This window comes from Cornus florida, unplaced genomic scaffold, assembly GCF_030987335.1.
Source record: "Cornus florida cultivar Cherokee Brave unplaced genomic scaffold, ASM3098733v1 CherokeeBrave_3.0.0_Hap2_Chr06, whole genome shotgun sequence".
In the NCBI taxonomy this organism is placed as follows: Eukaryota; Viridiplantae; Streptophyta; class Magnoliopsida; order Cornales; family Cornaceae; genus Cornus; species Cornus florida.
In genome coordinates this window covers 88,157,839-88,178,239 of record NW_026775576.1, presented here as the reverse complement: position 1 = coordinate 88,178,239, position 20,401 = coordinate 88,157,839, and the positions used below count along the sequence as shown (strand labels likewise).

Genomic DNA, 20,401 nt, shown 5'->3' with positions numbered 1-20,401 from the left:
GAAGCCTATTTTTTCCAAGGTCACTCATGGAGGCTTATGAGTGATTCCTAAATGCAAGACCATTATCAAGAAGATGAAAATCCATGAAAAAGGTATCTAACAAAGGAATCTACAATAAGTGAGAACATTCACTTTAGAGGAGAGATCTAAGGTTTACTCAAACCTTAAATGTAAGTATTCAATTTATTAATTGAATGATACATCATATTTTATTTTTGCATAAAACTTGTCTCTATGTAATAAATCAAAATTTATGAATCAAAATCTTTCGAAAAGTTTTTAAAATTTGCACGTTTCCTAACAATTCCTTACTTCACATTGAAAAGCATCAAATTAATCAAATAAATTATAGTTTATCAACTTAATCATTGATCAAATAATTTTTTTTAAAAATTTATTATAATCTTATTAATAACTTGGATTTACACCAAGTGCACAACTAACTTGTGTAAATATTTACAGAAAAAAAACTTGTGTGAATGGTGTAGAATAAAAATAAATAAATGGATTTAGAAAAAAAAAAAAAAGGAAAAGAAAAGGAAAGGAAAGAATCCATTAGTTATAAAAAGAAATATAAATATATATATATATATATATATATATATATATATATATATTTATAAATAACTACCCTTGTTCTTTTTTTTTTTTATTTTTTATTTTTAAAATCTCATTCCATCTTGTGTGAATGGATTCTTTTGCCGCGTTTCAGACCATAGTAATCTTATTTTTTGCCTGACCATGATGCGTGTTAAAACTCCGAACACGAGAATTAGGTACAATTCAAAATCTCAACACGGCCTCTCCGTCTTAATTACATGGCTTTCTGCCAAAGTCACTCTAAGAAACAAGAATTTTGGGCATTACAAGTATGACAATGCCACGATGAGTATAACCTAGCTATGTGGACGCAATTGTTGGCAGTGGTTTGATACCAAAGGGTAATGCTAAGGCTAAGAAGACTGTAAGAGTGACTAAATTACTCTAACTACACGAGTTAATTTAAAGTACTTGTGAATATGTTGGGTGTGAATCAAATTATACCGGAAGAATCTGACCGTCTAACCGGTCTAACTAAGTTGATTGGTTGCGCTTGTGAAAACAACAAATATTGAATTATCGAGTGGTATTGCATTATATGTGTATAATTTGTTTACTCATTTTAAATTTTATTTTTCTAAAGACTGTAGACTATTGATATTGGTTTGATTCCAAAGGCTAAGAAGATCAGAAGAGTGACTATATTACTCTAACTGTATGAGTTAATCTAAAGCATTTATGAATATGTTAGGGTATGATTCAAATTATACCGGAGGAATCTAATTGTCTAACGGGCTTGTGAAAACTGTGAACATTGAATTACCCATTGCAATGTTTCGACCGGTGGCATTGCGTGATATGTGTATAATTTGTTTGCTTATTAGAGATTTATTTTTTTAAAGACTAGTAGGACACTAGTAAGGGAAATAGAGACGATTTTATTTTCCTAAACACTGTAGTAGGACAGTAGTAAGACTAGAGACTTTATTTATAAATTGAAGAATTTATAAATAGAGGCGATGGAGTTCAAGAGTTGGGTGGAGAAAATAAAAAACATTTGTGTGGGTGGATGAAAAGAGGAGAAGAGATAGGAGATCGTTATAATATGTTGTTTTTATTAATGAAAGGGGATTTAATTCAGGTAATACTCCTAACTTTTAAATCTTGCCGTGATTATTTGTTTTATGTGATACACATAAATCTTGTTGGAAAACAATTTTAATAGTAAATAAATAATTAATTAGTGTTTTAGGCTTGACTTATGGGCTCAAATATATTGATGAAATTTCTTTTATTTCTTTCATTTCTAAACTGAGATGTCCTATTTATTTATTTTTAAGGTTTAGTAGTTTTTTTTTTTTTTTTAATTAAAAAAATAGAGTAAATAAATCCATCAAATTATGGATATTTATACTCCGCGCGCCAAATTTTACACTTCCATGATATCATTATTCCGCATCTCCCAAGTCCTAACTAAACGTTCTTCCCTCGTTTTATTCTTGACTGGTAGCTAGGGTTTCTTCTCTCTCTCCTAACTCATTTCTGTGTCTCTCTCTCACTCATATCCTCATTATGAAAATCTTCGAGTTTCTAATCCTATACAGATCATGGACACCATCGAAACTTCTTCAGATAATCACATCGACAGTGAAGATTTACCGATTGGAAACCATATATTCTCTGATGAAGATAATCACATCGACGGTGAAGATTTTCTGATTGGAAACGATAAAATATCCGATGAAGATAATTATATAGACGGTGAAGATTTATCGATTGGAAACGATGAATTTTCCGATGATCTTCGCGAATTACAGATTAAAAACGACTCTCTTGTTGCGGAGCTCGAAGCTCTTCGCACATCGTACCATAGCCTCCAATCGAAAACGACGGTCACGGATGAAAACTTAGCCCTACTCCAGCAGCAAAAAGACGAAGCTGTGAAGCACAATGTCGATCTTGCAAAGGTTATTGAGGAAGTCTCGAGAGAAAGAGACACTCTTCGCGACGAGCTTGGTGGACTCGAGGTGTCTTCGAGAGAGCGAGAGGATGAGTTGGTGAGAAAGTTTGATGAGCAATTAAGGGAAAAGGAAGATGTTCTGAACGAGCTCGGAGCTTCTAGAGAGACAATTAAGGAGTTGTTTGACGAGAAGAGTGAGTTAGTGAGAAAGTTTGACGATGAATTGAGGGAAAAAGAAGATGTTCTGATCGAGCTTGGAGCTTCTAGAGAGAGAACCAAGGAGTTGCTTGACGAGAAGAGTGAGAAAGTTAGGGTTTTATTGGAGAATTTGGAATCCCTTAAATCGGTCAAGGAGTGTCTGATAAGGGTAATTGACAGCATGGATGAAGATGAAGTTGGAGTTACTATTGATGAAGGAGAGGAAATGAGAGAAGAATCGGAAGTAGATGAAGAATTGAGGGCATTTTTGGTAGAATCAAAGGCGGTTTCAAAGTTTGCGAGCTTGGTGGAGTTGAAGTTGATTGCAAATCAGGAGATGAGGAAGAAAGAGAAGAGGGAGTTGGAGAACAGTGTAGTGAGTTTGACAGAGGAGAATCGGGACATCAATAGCTTGCTTAGGATTGCTTTGGTGGAAAAAGACGCAGTTGAGAAGAGTTTGAATAGGCTAAAAGGAAACAGTGAACAGAAGAAGGGGGCGATTTTGCAGATTGCTGAGAGAGGGTTGCAGAGGGTGGGGTTTGGATTCATGATGGGGGCTGGAACCAATGAGACATCATTGGATAATATGGGAGCTAATACGGTCGGAAAATCAGATGGCAGTGAAGGCGAAGAGGAGGGTGTTAGCCTGGTATGACTCTGCTTCTCTTTATCTGTTCTGGAACTCAACGTAGTCTATTACTTTATGTACTGTGTGTATATGTGTGAGCATTAGCCTATATTAATGCCTAAATTTTGTGACTCAGTTGGCATGATATTCTGACCCCTACATGGCATCTCAGAGACTGCACACAAACTCTGGGTTGCATCATTGAGAAAGTGGTTCTTGAACAAAATTAAAAAGAGTGAGCCGTAATGGTAACATGATTTTTCTAACAAATAGGAAGAGAGGCATTAGTAAGATATTCTTCAATCACTACTGCAAGATACCCCAATTCCCTGTTGCATGACATCCAACGACCTGCCATTTGGACGGATTTGAACTGAAAAACCTTAATTTTTTTACATCAGACACTTCATTTAAATTTTTTACCCCTATTACTTTCACTGATGACAAACTGCCCTAGCACAATTACAGGGAAATTGAAGATATTTATAGCCTTATTGTGGCGCTACTTTTTGGTTGTTCATTTCGTAAACTCTTTGATGAAATTTCTCAATAGATCCTCGTATCACACCTGATAACCTCTATTCTGAAAAGTAATTCAATCGATGATGATTATCTTAGAAGTTTCTGCTGCTGCTATATGGATTTCAAATTGGCAGGCAGTCAAACTTTGCACTTTTTGCAAATTTTATGTGATCGTGTTTTCAAATTAGAATATGATTGGATCATAACTCTTTCCTCTTTCGGGTAAGTAAGTAGATGGCAAATTTTCTCATAGAAAAACCATGAAATAAATTTTATAATGCGACTTCATTAATATAAAATTCTTATGCAGTCTGGGTTCATGTATTACCGTTGTGCAATATAAACATTTATATGGTTTCTGTATTGTCTGAAACTGCTGATGGTTCATTATGTCAATACATTATTATCATTGTGCAATATAAGCATTTATATGGTTTCTGTAATTGTTCTTGCCAGGCCTCAACTGTGGAGAGGATAATGAAGAATCTACGACTTGAAATCACCCAATTAAGGAGATCATTGGAGGATTCTAGGTAATTCACAATCACAAGGCAGCAAATACTGTATAGGTTACATTCATGTCTCAGCCTATTTAAAAAAAAAAAAAAATGTTAGTGTCTCGTGATGTTTTGGGTTGTGTACTTGTTATCCCTCTCTCCCAACAAGAGAGGAAAATGAAAAAAAATTCCTTAACTAGGTTGAGTTTCACTTACTTGGTTATGGATTCTTAATTACCTATTCTTTGCCAGGTCAGACACTGAGCGCCTACAGAGTCTCACAGAGAAACAAGCTCAAATAATTGCAGAAAACACATCATACATAAAAGAGATGGAAGATAGAGAGATAATAGTAGCTCAAAATGTGAGTTTCTGTTTTATATAGGGAGGAGGAGATGCTACTATATTTTCATTCCTAAGCATATACCTTGTAACTTTTTATTGATGACATTTTCTTTTCTCCTTTGTCTATAAGATTGAGGAACTCCTGATGGAAATAAAAGAAACTGAAGAAGAAGTTGCTAGATGGAGGGAAGCTTGTGAGTTGGAAGTGGAAGCTGGAAAGAATGTCATTGAAGAACGTGACAAAGTGGTATAGTTTATTCCTCTCTTCTCTCTCTCTCTCTCTCTCTCTCTCTTAAATGTGTGTGTGTGGGTGGGGGGAATCAACTGGTTTGTCATGTTACTGCTTTATTTGATGTGCGCTTTTTCTTGATTTACCATTAGTATCAACTGATTTAAAGCTTTCTCTCTTTCTTTCTTTCTTTGATTTTGTAACTTTTTATATTAAAACGTTTTTCTTCAAAGCATCTTCTTTTGTTGAAGATCATTATAAAGCCTTTTGGGAATTTACCTTTTCTGATGGCAAAAATGGCATGGCCGACCCTATCAATATGGGACAAAGGCAAGATGATAATGACAAAAACGGAAATATGATATTGGCTGTACAATCCATCTTGATTATAGCAACTCCGTGCTAGGGATGTTCACTCTTGAACTAAGTTAGTGATTAGAAGCTAATAAAACTTATGAAGTGGTTTGTGGCTTATAGGACTTACGGTGTGGCTTGAGACATGAATTCTCTACATAATGTTTCAGTTGGTAATTTTATTCACCTTGTAAATATTTAGTAATACTTGAAAAAGAAAAGAGTACGCTATTTGCCAATAATATTGTTTTAGTCGATGAGACTAGAGAAGGGATTAATAATACCAAATTGGAGGTTTGGAGAGAACCTTCAGAACTAAAAGGGTTTAAGATAAGTAGAAATGAAATTGATTATATGGAATATTTAATTTTAGTAAATCTAAAAATACAAATGAGGATGTAGTGAGGATTCAGAATCAAGAGGTACAAAAAAGTGAACGTTTTCACTATTTAGGCTCAATTATTCATAATGAAGGAGACATTGGAGAGGACGTCAATCATAGAATCAAGGCAGGATGAGTAAAATGGAAGAGTGCATTGAGTATATTGTGTGATGGGCGTATCCCCTTATGATTGAAAGGGAAGTTCTATCGAACAACTATTAGACCAACCATACTTTATGGCACAGAGTATTGGGCAACTAGGAAACAACATATGCATAAAGTGGGTGTGATAGAAACGTGAATGTTGAGATAGACGTGAAATAAGATTATAAAGAATATAATTAGAAATGATCACATTCGGGAGATGGTTGGAGTAGTACAAATTGGAGATAAAATGAGAGAAAATCGGTTAAGATGGTTTGGGCATGTGCAAAGAAGATCTTTAAGTTTGAAGAGACATAGTCCACATTGAGGATAATACTAGGGGAAGAGCAGAACCAAAGTTAACGTGGGTAGAGTTAGTAAGGAAGGATGGTAGCATTGGATGGAGCGAGGCTATGACCTTAAATAGAGCGGAATGGAAATATAGGATTCATGTAGCTGACCCCAAGTAGTTGGGAAGAAGGCTTGATTGTTGTTGTACTTGAAAAGGAAAAGAAGTTTTGAATATGCTCAATACAGTTCCAAATTAGGAAGGCCGAAGCTGTTGTATCATTCTAGTCAAGTGCTGGCATGACATTGAAACTTTAAAGGTAATGGGTGGTTTAGGCCGTTTGATTCTTAGCATTGATCCAGGAAAAAGTTAGAAATATGATTCAGCGTTTGATGAATCTTCATGCAAACCAGAAGAAAGAAAAATTAAAAGGCACCTTGAAAGGGTGGGATAACTTTTATCTACAGTATACAGTTACAAGTCATTTCACCCTTCTATTGATGATTTTATATGCATGTGATGTTGGTTATTATAGAATCTATCACTGATATCTATTTATTTATAGGGACATGCATTTTTAGGACAGTGGTCTTTGAACTCAACGTTGTAGGACATCATTTTTTAGCTGCCAGGCTCGTTCATGACTGAAGCTGTTGTATTTGTATATATGTGTGGGAGGAGGTGGAGGATGTGTGGGGTTAGCGATTGGGGTAAGGGATGGTAATAAATGTCATTTGCATGTAAAAGAAGTGCTTGGAGTATAATTGGGTGCAAATCTAATAGAGGAGCAAGGCCGAACATAGTCACATTTTTGTCTGATCATTTGGTAATGTTGAAACTAAATTTGGCATAAATTTGGGTTGCCTTGGTTGAGCAAGATTTACATACAATCCCTTTCACCAACCTGAGATCACCTATATGTATTAAAAAAAAAATATTACAAATATCTTTGGAAGATAGTGGATTAGAGTTGTATCAATAAGGTCTGGGTAATATAACCCAACCTTGACTTTACAGCAAGTCTGTTTCTTTGACTCCTATTGTCTATACGTCTGTTGAAGGTTCATATAATGTAGAAATCAGATTTGGTGATGCATCAATATCGGATTGTTTTGGTTTGGGTAAGTTTAAACAGATTTATCTCCAATTCCAATTCAAGGCACTAATTCCATGCAACCAAACATAGCATGAAAGTAATTGAGCTAGACTTGGATAAATTTAGCCGTGGAGCCAGAATCTCACTTGTAGTGCGATATATCTAGAAACCTGAGATTTCTATATGTTGTTGGTTACTTTTATGTACTTGTGAAGCTCATTCTTGTTGAAAACTTTTTTTATTTTTTTAAAACATTAATTGTGAATAATTATATATCTTTTTGAACGTTTGGTGTGCAGGAATGGAATGGAATGCCCATTCCAACCATTTATTTGTTTGGTATGCAATTTAAAGTGGGAATGGCTATTCCATTGGAATGAAAATCCATTCCACAACTAAATCTATGGAATGACCATTCCATTCCCAAGTAAATTTTTAAAAGAAATCAACTTCTCAAAAAATCCGTCATGTTCAAGTCCAAACCACCTCCGCCTTTCACCACCACAACCACTGACTTCTACCACTACCACCGCCTTCCACCACCACCACCACCGCCACCGACTTTCACCATCGCCAACCGCTTTCCACCGACACCGCCTTCCTTTGCTGCAACCACCGCTACCGTCATCGCCTTTCACCACCGCCACCACCACCTACGCCACCGCCTTTCACTACCACTACCGTCTTCCACCGCCACTGCCTTCCGCTACTACCACCTTTCACAATAGCCACAATCACCACCGCCACCGCCACCGCCTTTCACCACCGCCACCGCCACTGCCTTCCACCGACTTCCATCACCATTGCTGCCATCGCCACCGCCACCGCCACCGCCACCGCCATCGCCACCGCCACCGCCTTCCACCACATTCCACCACCACCGTCACCTTCCACCACCACCACAGCCAACTTCATTAGCTTTCACCACTGCCACCTACACCACTATCTCCTTTCGCCACCACCACCGCCGCCGCCTTCCACCATTGTCACCTACACCACTACTGTTTTCCCCACCTCTACCACCATCCACCACTGCCGCTGCCACCATTTATTTTTTTAAAATTATAGAAGAATGTTATTTTGTTAATTTAATTTATTTGTTATTAAGAGGGATATTTTGGAGAACTCAATTTGAAATTTATTCCATTCTAAATTTTAAATTGGTCCAACCAAACACTACAATGATTATTATCATTCCATTCACATTCTCATTCCATTCCCTCTTGCATTCCATTCTTGCACACCAAACGCAGCATAAAGGTCTAATTATCACTTGGATACGGCATTAACTAATAATCGCTTCAGAAGAATCTGGATTTAAATATACGTGGTTCATATATACAACAGCAATGCCTGGAATCTAATGCTCAAAATTCTCTTAAAGATCTTGTTAGTTTATCCCCTCTCTATCTCTCTGCTATTTTCCCCCTTAAGGTGTGCTGTAACTTATGCTAAAAGATTGCATCTCTATTAGGCTTTTATTCTGAAACAAGAATTGGAAAAAACAAAGGCTGCTTTAGAAGTATCAAATGGCAAACTAAAGCTGAAAGATGAACTAGCTGCCGCTGCCATGGCTGCCCAAGCAGCAGCAGAGAGGTCTCTCCAGCTGGCTGACAGCAGGGCTGCTGGACTGCGTGAGCGGATTGAGGAGCTAACAAGACAATTAGAAGAAGCAGAAAGCAGGGAGCGAAGTAACCGTAAGGTTAGGTACATTTGTTGGCCATGGCGAGCCCCCAAAGAGAACCCTGCTAATGATACAAACACTAGATTTCAGAATGTGAGACGGATGCTACCAGAAATGCAAGCCTTGCTTCATTCTAACGTGTGACATCTTAATATCTTTTCTCAACCTTGTTAAATGTTATTTGTTCTCAAATTGCTTGATTTACTGTATAATCCACTTATCAATAATTTTTGCTTTTCAATTTCCCTCTACTGTTTATATTTCTTATTATCCTTCCCCAGCTCTAATTATCTAAAATCTATATATGGCTTGTTTGTTCCTTTTAAAAAGATGTACTCTGTAGTATCTAGTTATTATTGTGTTGCAAGTATAACGAATGCCTGCACACTACCGTTACTATTTTTTCAAGTGTAACAAATGTTCTTCTACTCCTTGTTATGAGAATTCAATCTTGTGAATTTCTGTATTTTCCTGATTATATATATTACAAATTTAGATGACCAAATCTTTAGATTCATAACCGTGAGTCTCAGCGGTAGAATATGGATTTGCAAAGGTTTTTAATGCGATTGCTCCTACTTATCAGTGGTAGAACATTTGCAAAGGTTTTTAATGCGATTGCTTCTGCTTATCGTTTTTGCAGTAACATATCCATGTGCTGGAAATATTAAATTGGTTGTATGCCAGTATCAAGGTATTATATGAACAAAATGTAATTAAGGGTGGGACAAACTTTTTCTTTATTATAACTTTAACGTTACCCATGGTTTGAACACTTATTCAACATTGGTTTGAAAAATAAAAAAGGAGCATACAGAATAATTGTGTGAAAGAAGTGAATTTATCCGGTTGTACAATTTTTTTTACCAGAAACATTCGAAAAATGTAAAATATAATTTAATCATAGTAAATTATGACACACTCTCCCCAATACCAATGAAAATTCCAGTCTTCATATAGGCATATTTGACGGTTAGGATACATTACAATCAATTAATAAAATTTATATAAACTCTTATATAATTTTTTATATAATTATAATTTACAAACATGTTATACAAACAACTTGCACAGTTTTGTTCATTACCGGCGTGTTGCTTGCGTGACGCAATTTTTTCCGTTTATTGCTTGCGTGGCGTAATTTTCTCCGTACCGACCGAGTGTAACATTGTGCATATATATATATATATATATATATATATATATATATATTATTTTCAAAGAGAAAAATAATGATCTCTTTAAAATGAATGATATCAACGTTTTAGGAAAAAAAAGAAAAAAAAATGATATCTCACGTGTTTCTAATTTGCGTTTGGACAATAACATATGCACGTATCAAAATCTTACCCTAATCCCGGGATATATATATGAGATGAGAAACGAAAACGAACTTCAGAGCCAAACTATTCCCCGCCATTCCTATCATTTTGTTGCATCCATGTTCTATATTGCTGTTTTAGTTAAATTTGATGTTTTTCTGTCTACTTGTAAAATAATAGTAATGCAATAAAAAACAATGACATTTGCAATCTAGCTTATGTTTAAAACTTATTCAGTTGGCTTTTACATATTCATATATTGAATTTTGAAAGAGTAAAGATGGAAAGTCTCACAGTTGTAATCATCGCTATTTGAATTTATTTATTTCTTTTTGTTGTTGTTGTCATTAATAAAAATTTTACAGACCTCCTTTATTTTTTTGGAGTCTCAAATTTTTACCATATATTTTGAAAAGTAGTGGAGATATGACTGAGACACGATACTTGCTATTTGATTCAGACTTGTTCTAAAAATTTACAGAGTATTTGTTCACACGAACAAAGGTTAAAAAAAAACTCCTAAAATTATTTCAATAAACCTTGCCCTTTTTTACCTGCATTTCGAAAGATATGAAAGATCTTCGTCCAAGCGCATTCAGTTGGGCTAACTATTTATGTGGGCTTGTGCTAGTCATTTAATGTTGGGCTTGTGCTTGTCTTCATGATTACCCAACCCAGCCTATTCGCGGTTCCGCTGAAGCTTGGAAGGTTTTTAACTAGGGTTTTCTAAAACCCGATATCTGCTAACTATTTTTCTCCTCTGTTTCATTATTCTTTCATCGTTAAAATCACAAAATTTCTTCTTTCTGAAACAATCCCATTGCAGAAACGAGTAAGTTGATCAATTAATTTCGTTAATTTATAAGTTTTCTGATATATACATGTGTATTTGTAGATAAATACGACTTCGTTTAGAACTGAAATTTGTCCACCGATTCCTGGCTTTTTATGTTGGAGCAGGTGTTTCCTTCAGGATTTTTTATTTCTGAAGCTCAGTTATATATAAATCAATCGGTTGGAGATAAATTAATGGATGAGAAGGGAGGAAATAATAGTGTGAAGAAGATAATGTCACCTTGTGATGTTGAGGCTCTCAAGAAATGCTTGGAAGAGAACAAAGGGGACTACGTTAAATGCCAATCACAGATTGAAGCTTTTAAGTCTTCATGCTCTATCAAGAAACCGAATTCGGAACCGAAGCTCAAGACTGGTGTGGTCTCTGATCTCTGAATTTGCAGTTGTTGAATTTGAACTTGAACTGTAACCCATTTGTATTATCTTAAATTAATTTTCTTTCATATTTGGAAATTGAATTTGGAGGAAGCTGTGGAGTAGTACAAGTCTACTTCTATTTGATGTCAATAAGTGTAGTAGCTGAGCTCTAAAGAATTAAATATGTTGTTTTAAAGTTGTTTTTTATTAATGAAATAAAAAAAGTTTACCCCATTTACTAGCTTAATGTAATTGGTTTTGTTCCATTCAATGAGATTTTATATTCTGATATTGTGTTGGCTTGGCCCTAATAGGGTTATTGTTTGTTGTAATGGTAAAAGATCAGGCTGCCAAGTTTACGATAAGAACCGAGCTAGTTTGTTCCATTTTTTTTTTCTTTAATAAAGGCTATACATGGAATAACAGGGACCTTATGGAGTCTAATTTGGGGTTTCTATGAACTAAGCTTTCAAATGATCCAAGTTAGTTCTATCGATTGAGGATCTTAGTGCTTTTATTCTAAACAGCACAAAAAGTGACATTGAGGTTTGTTTGGCCATATAAAGCAATATTAATTTCACAGAAATGAGTTTCCATTTATCAATTGAATGTGTTATCTCTATTGTTGCATCCATCATTCAACATTTTAAAGAATTGAAACTCAACAATGGATGCTGCTATGTTACACCACCTCTGGCTCTAAACAAAGCAGTTTAGTTTAAACATTGTTAACATATAAATTAATATCACCTTCCATATTACCCACTGGGCCATATATTTTGATACTCAGATAACCACGAGCACTGTGCAAACAACAATATCTGATTTGTGATTCTCCAAGATACCTGAGGTTCACCCTTATCATCTTTGTGTTCCCTTTTTGTTTTTATCTTCACTCAGTTACTCCATAAAAATGCCATTTACTTTTGATTTTATCTTTCTTTGCAGTTGTGCAAGTACACAATGAAGTTAACAGCTACATAGACAGCCATGTGGTTAGGTTCTATACAGGCAATTTTTGTGACCTCTTGGGTTACAGTTGAAAAAACTCAACAGGATTAAATTGTTGTGTTCGCTTTCTCTGCACAATTCTTAGTTTTTGCATATACAGTAATTGAATTAATTCATGTTGCTAGAGAATGTTGTTAAGTGATTTGAAGGTTGGTATGAGTCTTTTATCATAATTTTAATTTGTTTGAGTTTCCTTTTTTTGGCAATTCAGTAGATTTAATTTAACATTAAATTGTTCACTTTCCTCATATAATGGTGATTTGAAGTTCGTGGCATATGTGTATGCAAAAACTGAGATTGGCCGTTTATTTATGGTTTTATTTTTTAAGATACAAAATCTGCAACCAAGTAATAATGTTGCAGATCTACCATTAATTCTAAAAAAGTGTATGTTTGTATTTGATGAACATTTCTAACAAATATCGGGTGTATGTCCTCCTGCCCACTGCAAATTGAATGTAGGCAATGCAGGAACAGCTGTGGTTTCATTAGTTTACTTGTGGGGACTGTTGATTCTTTCTTTTTCTTTTTCCTTTCTAGATTGGAGTAAACACTAATTTAATTTGTCTTAGTGAGACAACCATGAAAACAGGAATTTTTTTCCTCTATTACCTGAATTTGTTTGTATAAAAAATAGCTTACCTAAAAGTCATACTTGTTTGACATAGTGATGGGGTTAGCAAAGACTTCCTCTGGAAGAATCTAAGCTCAAGAGCCTATGAGTAACAGAATTGACAAAGGACAGATGACCAGCACACTTCCATCATTCCTGCCTGTTGCCGCCCATTTGCTTACAAATTAACAAATCCAAGCATCCTCCTCACTGACCTTCTTCACACACAAATCCAAGAAAAAAGAATATTCCTTCCAGAAGTAGCAAAATTGTAGTGTCAACCTTTACATTAATGCCTTTCTATGATATTTGTACTTGAAAACTATAAACTTGCCCCAAAGCCTTGGTCACATCAATATAGTAATCAGTACTGATAATATATAAATACCATTTATTTATGGTTGCCTCATAATTCATATATCATTGTATTGGTGTGTATGCTTTTATATCCGTTGATCTGTTCGAGTGAGTTACTTGTTTCTCATCTCATTTGTGCTTTTGAGTTGATCCTGATCGAGATTTTCATAAATGCATATCATATGATACAATTCCCTGATATTAAACTATACTAGTAGAATTCTGTAATTGCATATAAATGTATTTATTATTAATCTATAGTTTTATGCATTGAATATTTGTATGTCTATATGTATAATGCATTTCTCTATATATCTAACCAACTAGCTTCTTTAACAGCCTAACCCAACTGAACAAACTGACTTATATCTCATATTTTAAACAATAATGTCTGGATCTCAGACTTCCATAGCACTTCCTGTTTTTGACATCTCGCAGCCCTTTAACCCATCCTTGCTCTCCTCCCTCTTTCTAGCCTGCAAAGAATGGGGTTTCTTTCACATCATCAACCATGGAATCTCCAAGGAGCTTTACAGTAAACTCTGTTCCCTTTCAAACCATCTTTTCAACCTCCCTGCCGAGATGAAACTCAAAGCTGGTCCCTCATCAACAATCAAAACCTATACTCCTCATTTCATTGCCTCCCCTTTCTTCGAGAGTCTAAGGGTATCTGGACCCAACTTTTTTGCCTCTGCCAAGAGTTCCGTTGAAGTCCTCCTTAATGAGCCAGATTCAGAATTCAGGTACAGAAAACAACATATTAAACTTATGAACCTTTTTTACCACCCATGAATTTGTTTTGTCATGGCATTTGAAGAAAAAAACGTCTCCTTTAGAATGGAGATATTACTAAAAGTGGAATTATTACCACAACGATACTTAGAAGTTGTAATTACGTTTTTATTTTCTTCTTAAAATAGAAGGATGGTTTTCACAATTTCAAGAAGAGGATATCTCGAAAGCTATCTTTACATTGTAGACTTGATTCATAGCTAGTGCTCCTCACTGCATTATGTTTCTTCCTTTATTTATCCAGTTATTTTCCACATACTCAAATTTCCGTTGCCGTTCAGATTTGTTTTTAGCCATCATTACATCTTTTAGGTTCCCAATTGGCAAAATTTCACATTTATTTGCTGGTCTTAATAGGATATTGTAAATGTCATATAAAGTAGAAACAAATGGTTATGTTTTTACGTAGTTTGCATTACCCTTTTACTATTTGTATGCATCTCAAACTTTATCTTGTTTTTGTTAGTTATCTACTTGTTTCTTTTGCTAGTGAGATATCAAAAGAGTACGGGGACCAGATGACAAAGCTATCAAAAAGAATTGTGGAGCTTGTACTGATGTGTTTGGGGAATGATTTTGAGAGGAAATTTGAATCTGAATTCAGTGGCTGTCATGGTTATTTGAGAATTATCAACTACTCGCCACCCGAGTTCGTTATGGAAAAAGAAGTTGAGGGTCTTGGCATGCACACTGACATGAGCTGTGTAACAATTGTCTATCAAGATGAGATTGGTGGTCTCCAGGTGAGGTCAAAGGAAGGGAAGTGGATGGATATAAATCCGTGTGAAGACACTCTTGTGGTGAACATAGGGGACTTAATGCAGGCCTGGAGCAATGGGAAGTTGAGATCTTCTGAGCACAGAGTCGTTTTAAAGCGATCTGTTAATCGATTTTCTCTTGCTTTCTTTTGGTGCTTCGAAGATGACAAGCTGATATCTGCACCTGAGGAAGTAGTGGGTTACGGGAATTTGAGGCTCTACAACCCGTTTGTTTGTGCTAATTATTTGAAATTTCGAGAGAGCAGTGAGAAAGGGCAGTTCGAAAAAGTTGGGTTTACAGTGAAAGATTTTGCAGGAACTGGAGGATGAAAGCTTTCAATATATTATGGTACATTATTATTCATTGATTGATTGTGTGTGTGAAGGTGTTCTGATTGACGGAAAATAAGAGATTGAGAATTAAACAAGACAGTTAATTGTGTCTGCTAAGTGGGATTTGGAGTCCAGGTACTTTTAATCAGTAGTTCCTTGGGATTGTTCATGAATTATAGCATTCATCGAATTTGGTGGCTCATTTGTTTATTTGTTCCTATTAATGACAACCTCTTAAGATTTTTTTGACCTTTTGTGCTTGTTAATGAATGATGTGTATATGTATGCATGCATGAGTTAGTTTAGTAATTGAATATATAAGATTTTTTAAGGTAAGGAACTGGAAGAGAGCAAAGATAAACCATATGACATCTTTTGCATTCCTCTCACAAATCTAGTGAATATAATAAGAAAATGATATACAATATAGTTAAAGGAGGAGAAAGTATTCAATATCCTGGGTATTTACTGTGTAGTATTCTCGGCCAATCAACTTCATGCACGACAAATTTGACTCATGAGGTTAGTTGTGGGTTCAAGTTCTTATTAAATGCCGAACAGGTAGAGAAATTTTTAGATGGTTTGGAACCAACGGTCTCAACCAATCACGCATAAACAAAAACCTGAAAAAAGAAATTTATACATTTCTGACACAATTATTTACACGATTAATGGTGACTAGACCGATTGGTTCAGGACCAATGGTTCTTGAACTGATAGTGTTAAGCTGATAGTGTTAAGGTATGTTCAATTTGTCAATTTTTTATGGAGAAAAACTTAGATGCTCTAGTTATAAGTTTTTCTCCTTCAGTAGCCAAAAATTGGGAGAGGAGGGCTTTCAACAATACTCAAGAAAGCTACTAATGCACAAAATAGGGGAGTTTTATAAAAAATTCAGTGGGAGTGTTGCTACAATTTTAGAAAAAAATTAGGTGTTTAATATAAATGAAACATTAGTACCAACAAACCACTGAACTAGCGGCAGAAAAAAAATAATAATAATAATAAAATAAAACATCAGTGCTCAGCCCGGCATAGCTCCGTCCAAGGTTGTAGTCAACTGCCAAGAAAAAAAAATTGTTAATTTATATTTAGAAAAAAAAATAAAATAATAGAAGGAGTATCTGAGTAGTATTTTATTTGGATTGATTATATTTGTGATTATGGTTGGCCACAAAGTTTTGGTGTTGATTAAATTGACAGTCAACGAATCAAGCGTTAATTAATTCATGGGGACGGTCCATCCAACAGTGCACCTCTGGAGGTCAAATTATACTTCAACATTGTCTGGCAGCATTTGATGACACCTTGCATAACATTCAATGTTCACTGCCACTTCTTATGGACGGACCAAATTAATTGGAATGAGAAATATAATTTATATAATGGAGTTTTTTATTATTTTTTTTAGAGGAAGACTTTAAAGACCATATACAAATTAGGTGAATATTAGAACATATCACATGGAATGAATTTTATTTATGTTGCAATAAGATTCTTGCAAAATACATTTTGACTATATTAAACCAAGAATTTCAAGTAAGCCAAGATGATTATATAATTTTGAGCAGGCTTAGAAATATAGTCAAACAACATGAAAATATAGTTATTATTTCATGCTTGAATTAATTGATTTTTTGATTATGCTTGGCGACAAAGCCTCTTAAATGACCATAATTAATATAGTAAAAGAATCAAGCGTTAATTTAATGAAAAGTTATAATTGACCACATATTACTCTGACTTTAAAATCATATTTATTTATTTATTTATTATTTTTTTATCATACGACATCTACAAAGAGTGTAAAAAATGACTCCAGATTTGCTGAGACAACAGCGGAAACCACCAATGGAGGAAAGCAGTAACGGCAGTGACCCACAGGTCAGACCATTATCAAGGCAGTTGCTCCAAAACTGCATCCACAAGACGCCACCGACAGGTCCCCCAAACCCAGCACTCAAACCCCACACAAGAGGCGGGGACAACAAAACTGTGATACCCCCAGATTTCCGAATGCGGGTTGGCCAGGCCCACGCCCGAATACCCTAGGATATCAAAACAAATTGATAATAAACGAATACAGAGTACAAAAAAATAAAGAAGAATAAATAAAATGCTGACAAGAAACTAAAATGATAATTTAATAATAAACCTCAGAATATATTTCCATTAATTAATAAACTCTTCTGATACAACTGATCCTCCAAAATACGACTCGGGAATCCATACTGTGTGGATCCCTAGAAAATCCAAACTAAACAAATGACAGTAATAACTGTCTAAATCAGGAAACTGAATCATAAAGGAACTCCTATGTAACATCGGAAGAATGAAGTAGACTGATCCTCGCTCAGCACGAACAACCTCTACTCCTGACGAACACCTGAAAAATAATGGTGGGTCAGGCACACAAACAAGTTCTACTCTACTACAGTCCAAGCAGAAATCCGATACACGTATACATCCTAGTCAATCCAACAGTAACTAGTAGTCCGTATATATATATATATATATATATATATATATACACACACTAAAGGAACCTCATTAGACCATAGGGTTGTCTCAACTTGAATAGTAGGCAACATGCAAAACGCACATATAGTGGGCATGAATACCTAGACCTACCAGTGTACACAACTACACTATATCTAGCTACACATTCCTGGCGATATACGCACCCTAACCACTGATCTTGAGACTCAAGCTCATATCATGACACCATACTTATGTATATAAAATCTAGTAATCATCCTATTCAGTATAAATTAATCCTCTATAAGTCATTCAACTTGTTCAGCTGACCTAACTTGAATATAAGTAGGACTTAACATTTTAGTTAATCCATTCCCTTATATAATAAATTAATCCTCCATAAGTCATTCAACTTGTTCAGCTGACTTGACTTGAATATAAGTAGGACTTAACATTTTAGTTAATCCATTCCCTTATATAAAATAGGTAGGACTTAACTGATAAGTTAATCCGTCCCTAGAATGCCACCGTCCCATACCGGTGCATTAAATCACACAATTCAACAATTGATGTAACGATTAAGGAAATAAATCAAACAATCCAGAAATAACTATGATAATATGATATCAAGTTATTACAAAATATGAATGACTTATTATTTATTTAAGCTTCCTATATCATATGTCCTAACCAAACTGAATCTTATATATGATGATATTTTATTATACCGTCAAATAAGCATTCTCCATATCCAATTCATCCTACACATTTAATCTTAATTGCTAAAACATTTTAAAAGATTAAATCCATTTGTTTATTTAAAACATTCAAATAGTGAGCATCATTTTGATTGAGTCTATTTAAATTTATTTAAACCCAAACCTAGTTCCTATTTAATGTTTAGGAATCATAGACATGTTTCTACGTTCCATCATTCCACAGATATGAAAAATACATAATGTAAACATATAAAAATTCACACCGGAAATCAAATCAAAATCATGTATTCATCAATTCATAACACAAGAACAGATATGAACCAATTTCATAAAACCTATGTTCTAATCCAATTTAACATGCATTATTATTTAATTTTATGTGTTTAATAAATCCTGAAATTTCCTAGGCATGTATAGAAACACGAATCAAAGGGAAAGAGATAGAATAAGAACTTGTCTTAAACTTTCGAATTGAAAGTTAAACTTTTTCTTCCTTGATCTTCTCTCTAAAGGGTTTTCTCCTCCTTCCTTCCTCTTTCTCCTTCTCTCTCTAGAATATATTACGTGATATATTTTCACTCCTTTTTCAACATATAGTTGTGTATTTATAGGCTAAATAATAATCCTATTTCTTTTCCCAATCCAAGTCAACTTAATAAAGAAAAATAAAAATGAAAATATTAAAAAGGTAACTTAAAATATGTTACGTATATAATCTATGTATATCCTTATTAATTAAATAAAATATATACATTAGATTATTTATTAATACTAAAGTTACCATAATATTAAAAGGTAACTTAAAACATGTTAAGCATATAATCTATCTATATCCTCATTAAATAAATAAAATATATACATCAGATTATTTATTTATACTAAAGTTACCATAATATTAAAAAGGGAACTTAAAACATGTTACGTATCCTTATTATATAAATTTATAAAATATATACATTAGATTATTTATTAATACTAAAGTTACTATAATATTAATAAATTACTTTCCTTTTTATATATACGTATATACATATATATCTATATATATACATATAGAACTATCATTGGGTAATTATCCATACCCATCCAACCTCCTATCCAAGTAGTCCATGGGACCCAATTAGTTAGCCTATTACCACTAACCATAACCATAAAATAAAATAAAATAAAATAAAACATTTAATCATTTAATTTACAATTAATTACAATTAATCAAATACATCATTTAAGCACACAATCTAATTAAACAAATAATACAAATAACATGTAGACAAAATACAAATAACACATAAATAAGTAGCCAATTAATCAAGTAACACTTAATTCAATTAAACGCATAAACAATTAGTCAAATAATCAATTAAACAATTAAAAAAAATATAATAAAAATAAATAAATAAATATCGAGACTATCCTTTTAAAATTAGGGGTATTACAAAAACCCACACAGAGACGGGGACAACAAAATCCGACATAGATCGGAGATCTAGACGGAGACAAAAAAACAGATCTACCCCGTCAAGCCAGAAACAAGCCTAACAGGAGCAGATTTAACAAAACAATAACAAAACGGTGTAAAAACCTATCCACCAAATGACTAATTATAACACGCCGAGTTTATTAAGCAGTGGGAGGCGAGGATCGAAAGTGAATTCGAGAGCAGGATTGTGAGAGCGACAGAATTAAGTCATAAGTAGTGAGAATTTAAACGAGAGCGTGTACGGACACCTCCCTACCCTCATGGGAGAGGGTGGGGAGCAAACAGAGGAAGAGAACGAAGGGGGCAGCTGAGGGTTAGAGAGAGGTGAGAGAAAAAGTTGAGATAGAGAAAGAAGGGGTCTTCAGGAACACTCTAAAGTCATGTGAAAGACTAATGTAGTTGTACAAGTGATCATAAAATTCCAACTCAATTTACCTTTAAAATATACACACGCGCGC

At 34.4% G+C, this 20,401-nt stretch overlaps 2 protein-coding genes across 3 annotated transcripts; both read left to right on the top strand.

Annotated features, from left to right (window-relative positions):
- Window positions 1-1,994: 1,994 nt before the first annotated feature.
- LOC132312658 (uncharacterized protein At3g49055) lies at window positions 1,995-9,113 on the top strand. Its single transcript, XM_059811118.1, has 5 exons — window positions 1,995-3,347; window positions 4,305-4,381; window positions 4,598-4,709; window positions 4,821-4,937; window positions 8,659-9,113. The coding sequence occupies exons 1-5, from the start codon at window positions 2,148-2,150 to the stop codon at window positions 9,010-9,012; spliced, it is 1,860 nt and encodes a 619-aa protein (XP_059667101.1). The 5' UTR covers window positions 1,995-2,147; the 3' UTR covers window positions 9,013-9,113.
- Window positions 9,114-10,856: 1,743 nt separating this feature from the next.
- On the top strand, window positions 10,857-15,508 carry LOC132312657 (gibberellin 20-oxidase-like protein). Of its 2 annotated transcripts, none has more exons than XM_059811117.1 (3): window positions 10,857-11,022; window positions 11,151-14,126; window positions 14,666-15,508. In XM_059811117.1, exons 2-3 carry the CDS (start codon window positions 13,771-13,773, stop codon window positions 15,261-15,263), a joined length of 954 nt encoding a protein of 317 aa, XP_059667100.1. In that variant the 5' UTR covers window positions 10,857-11,022; window positions 11,151-13,770; the 3' UTR covers window positions 15,264-15,508. The 2 variants fall into 2 exon arrangements, 1 of the variants encoding a protein (XP_059667100.1); XR_009483308.1 differs by lacking the exon at window positions 14,666-15,508 and having other exon boundaries at window positions 10,871-11,022; window positions 11,151-12,252; window positions 12,351-13,730.
- Window positions 15,509-20,401: the final 4,893 nt, after the last annotated feature.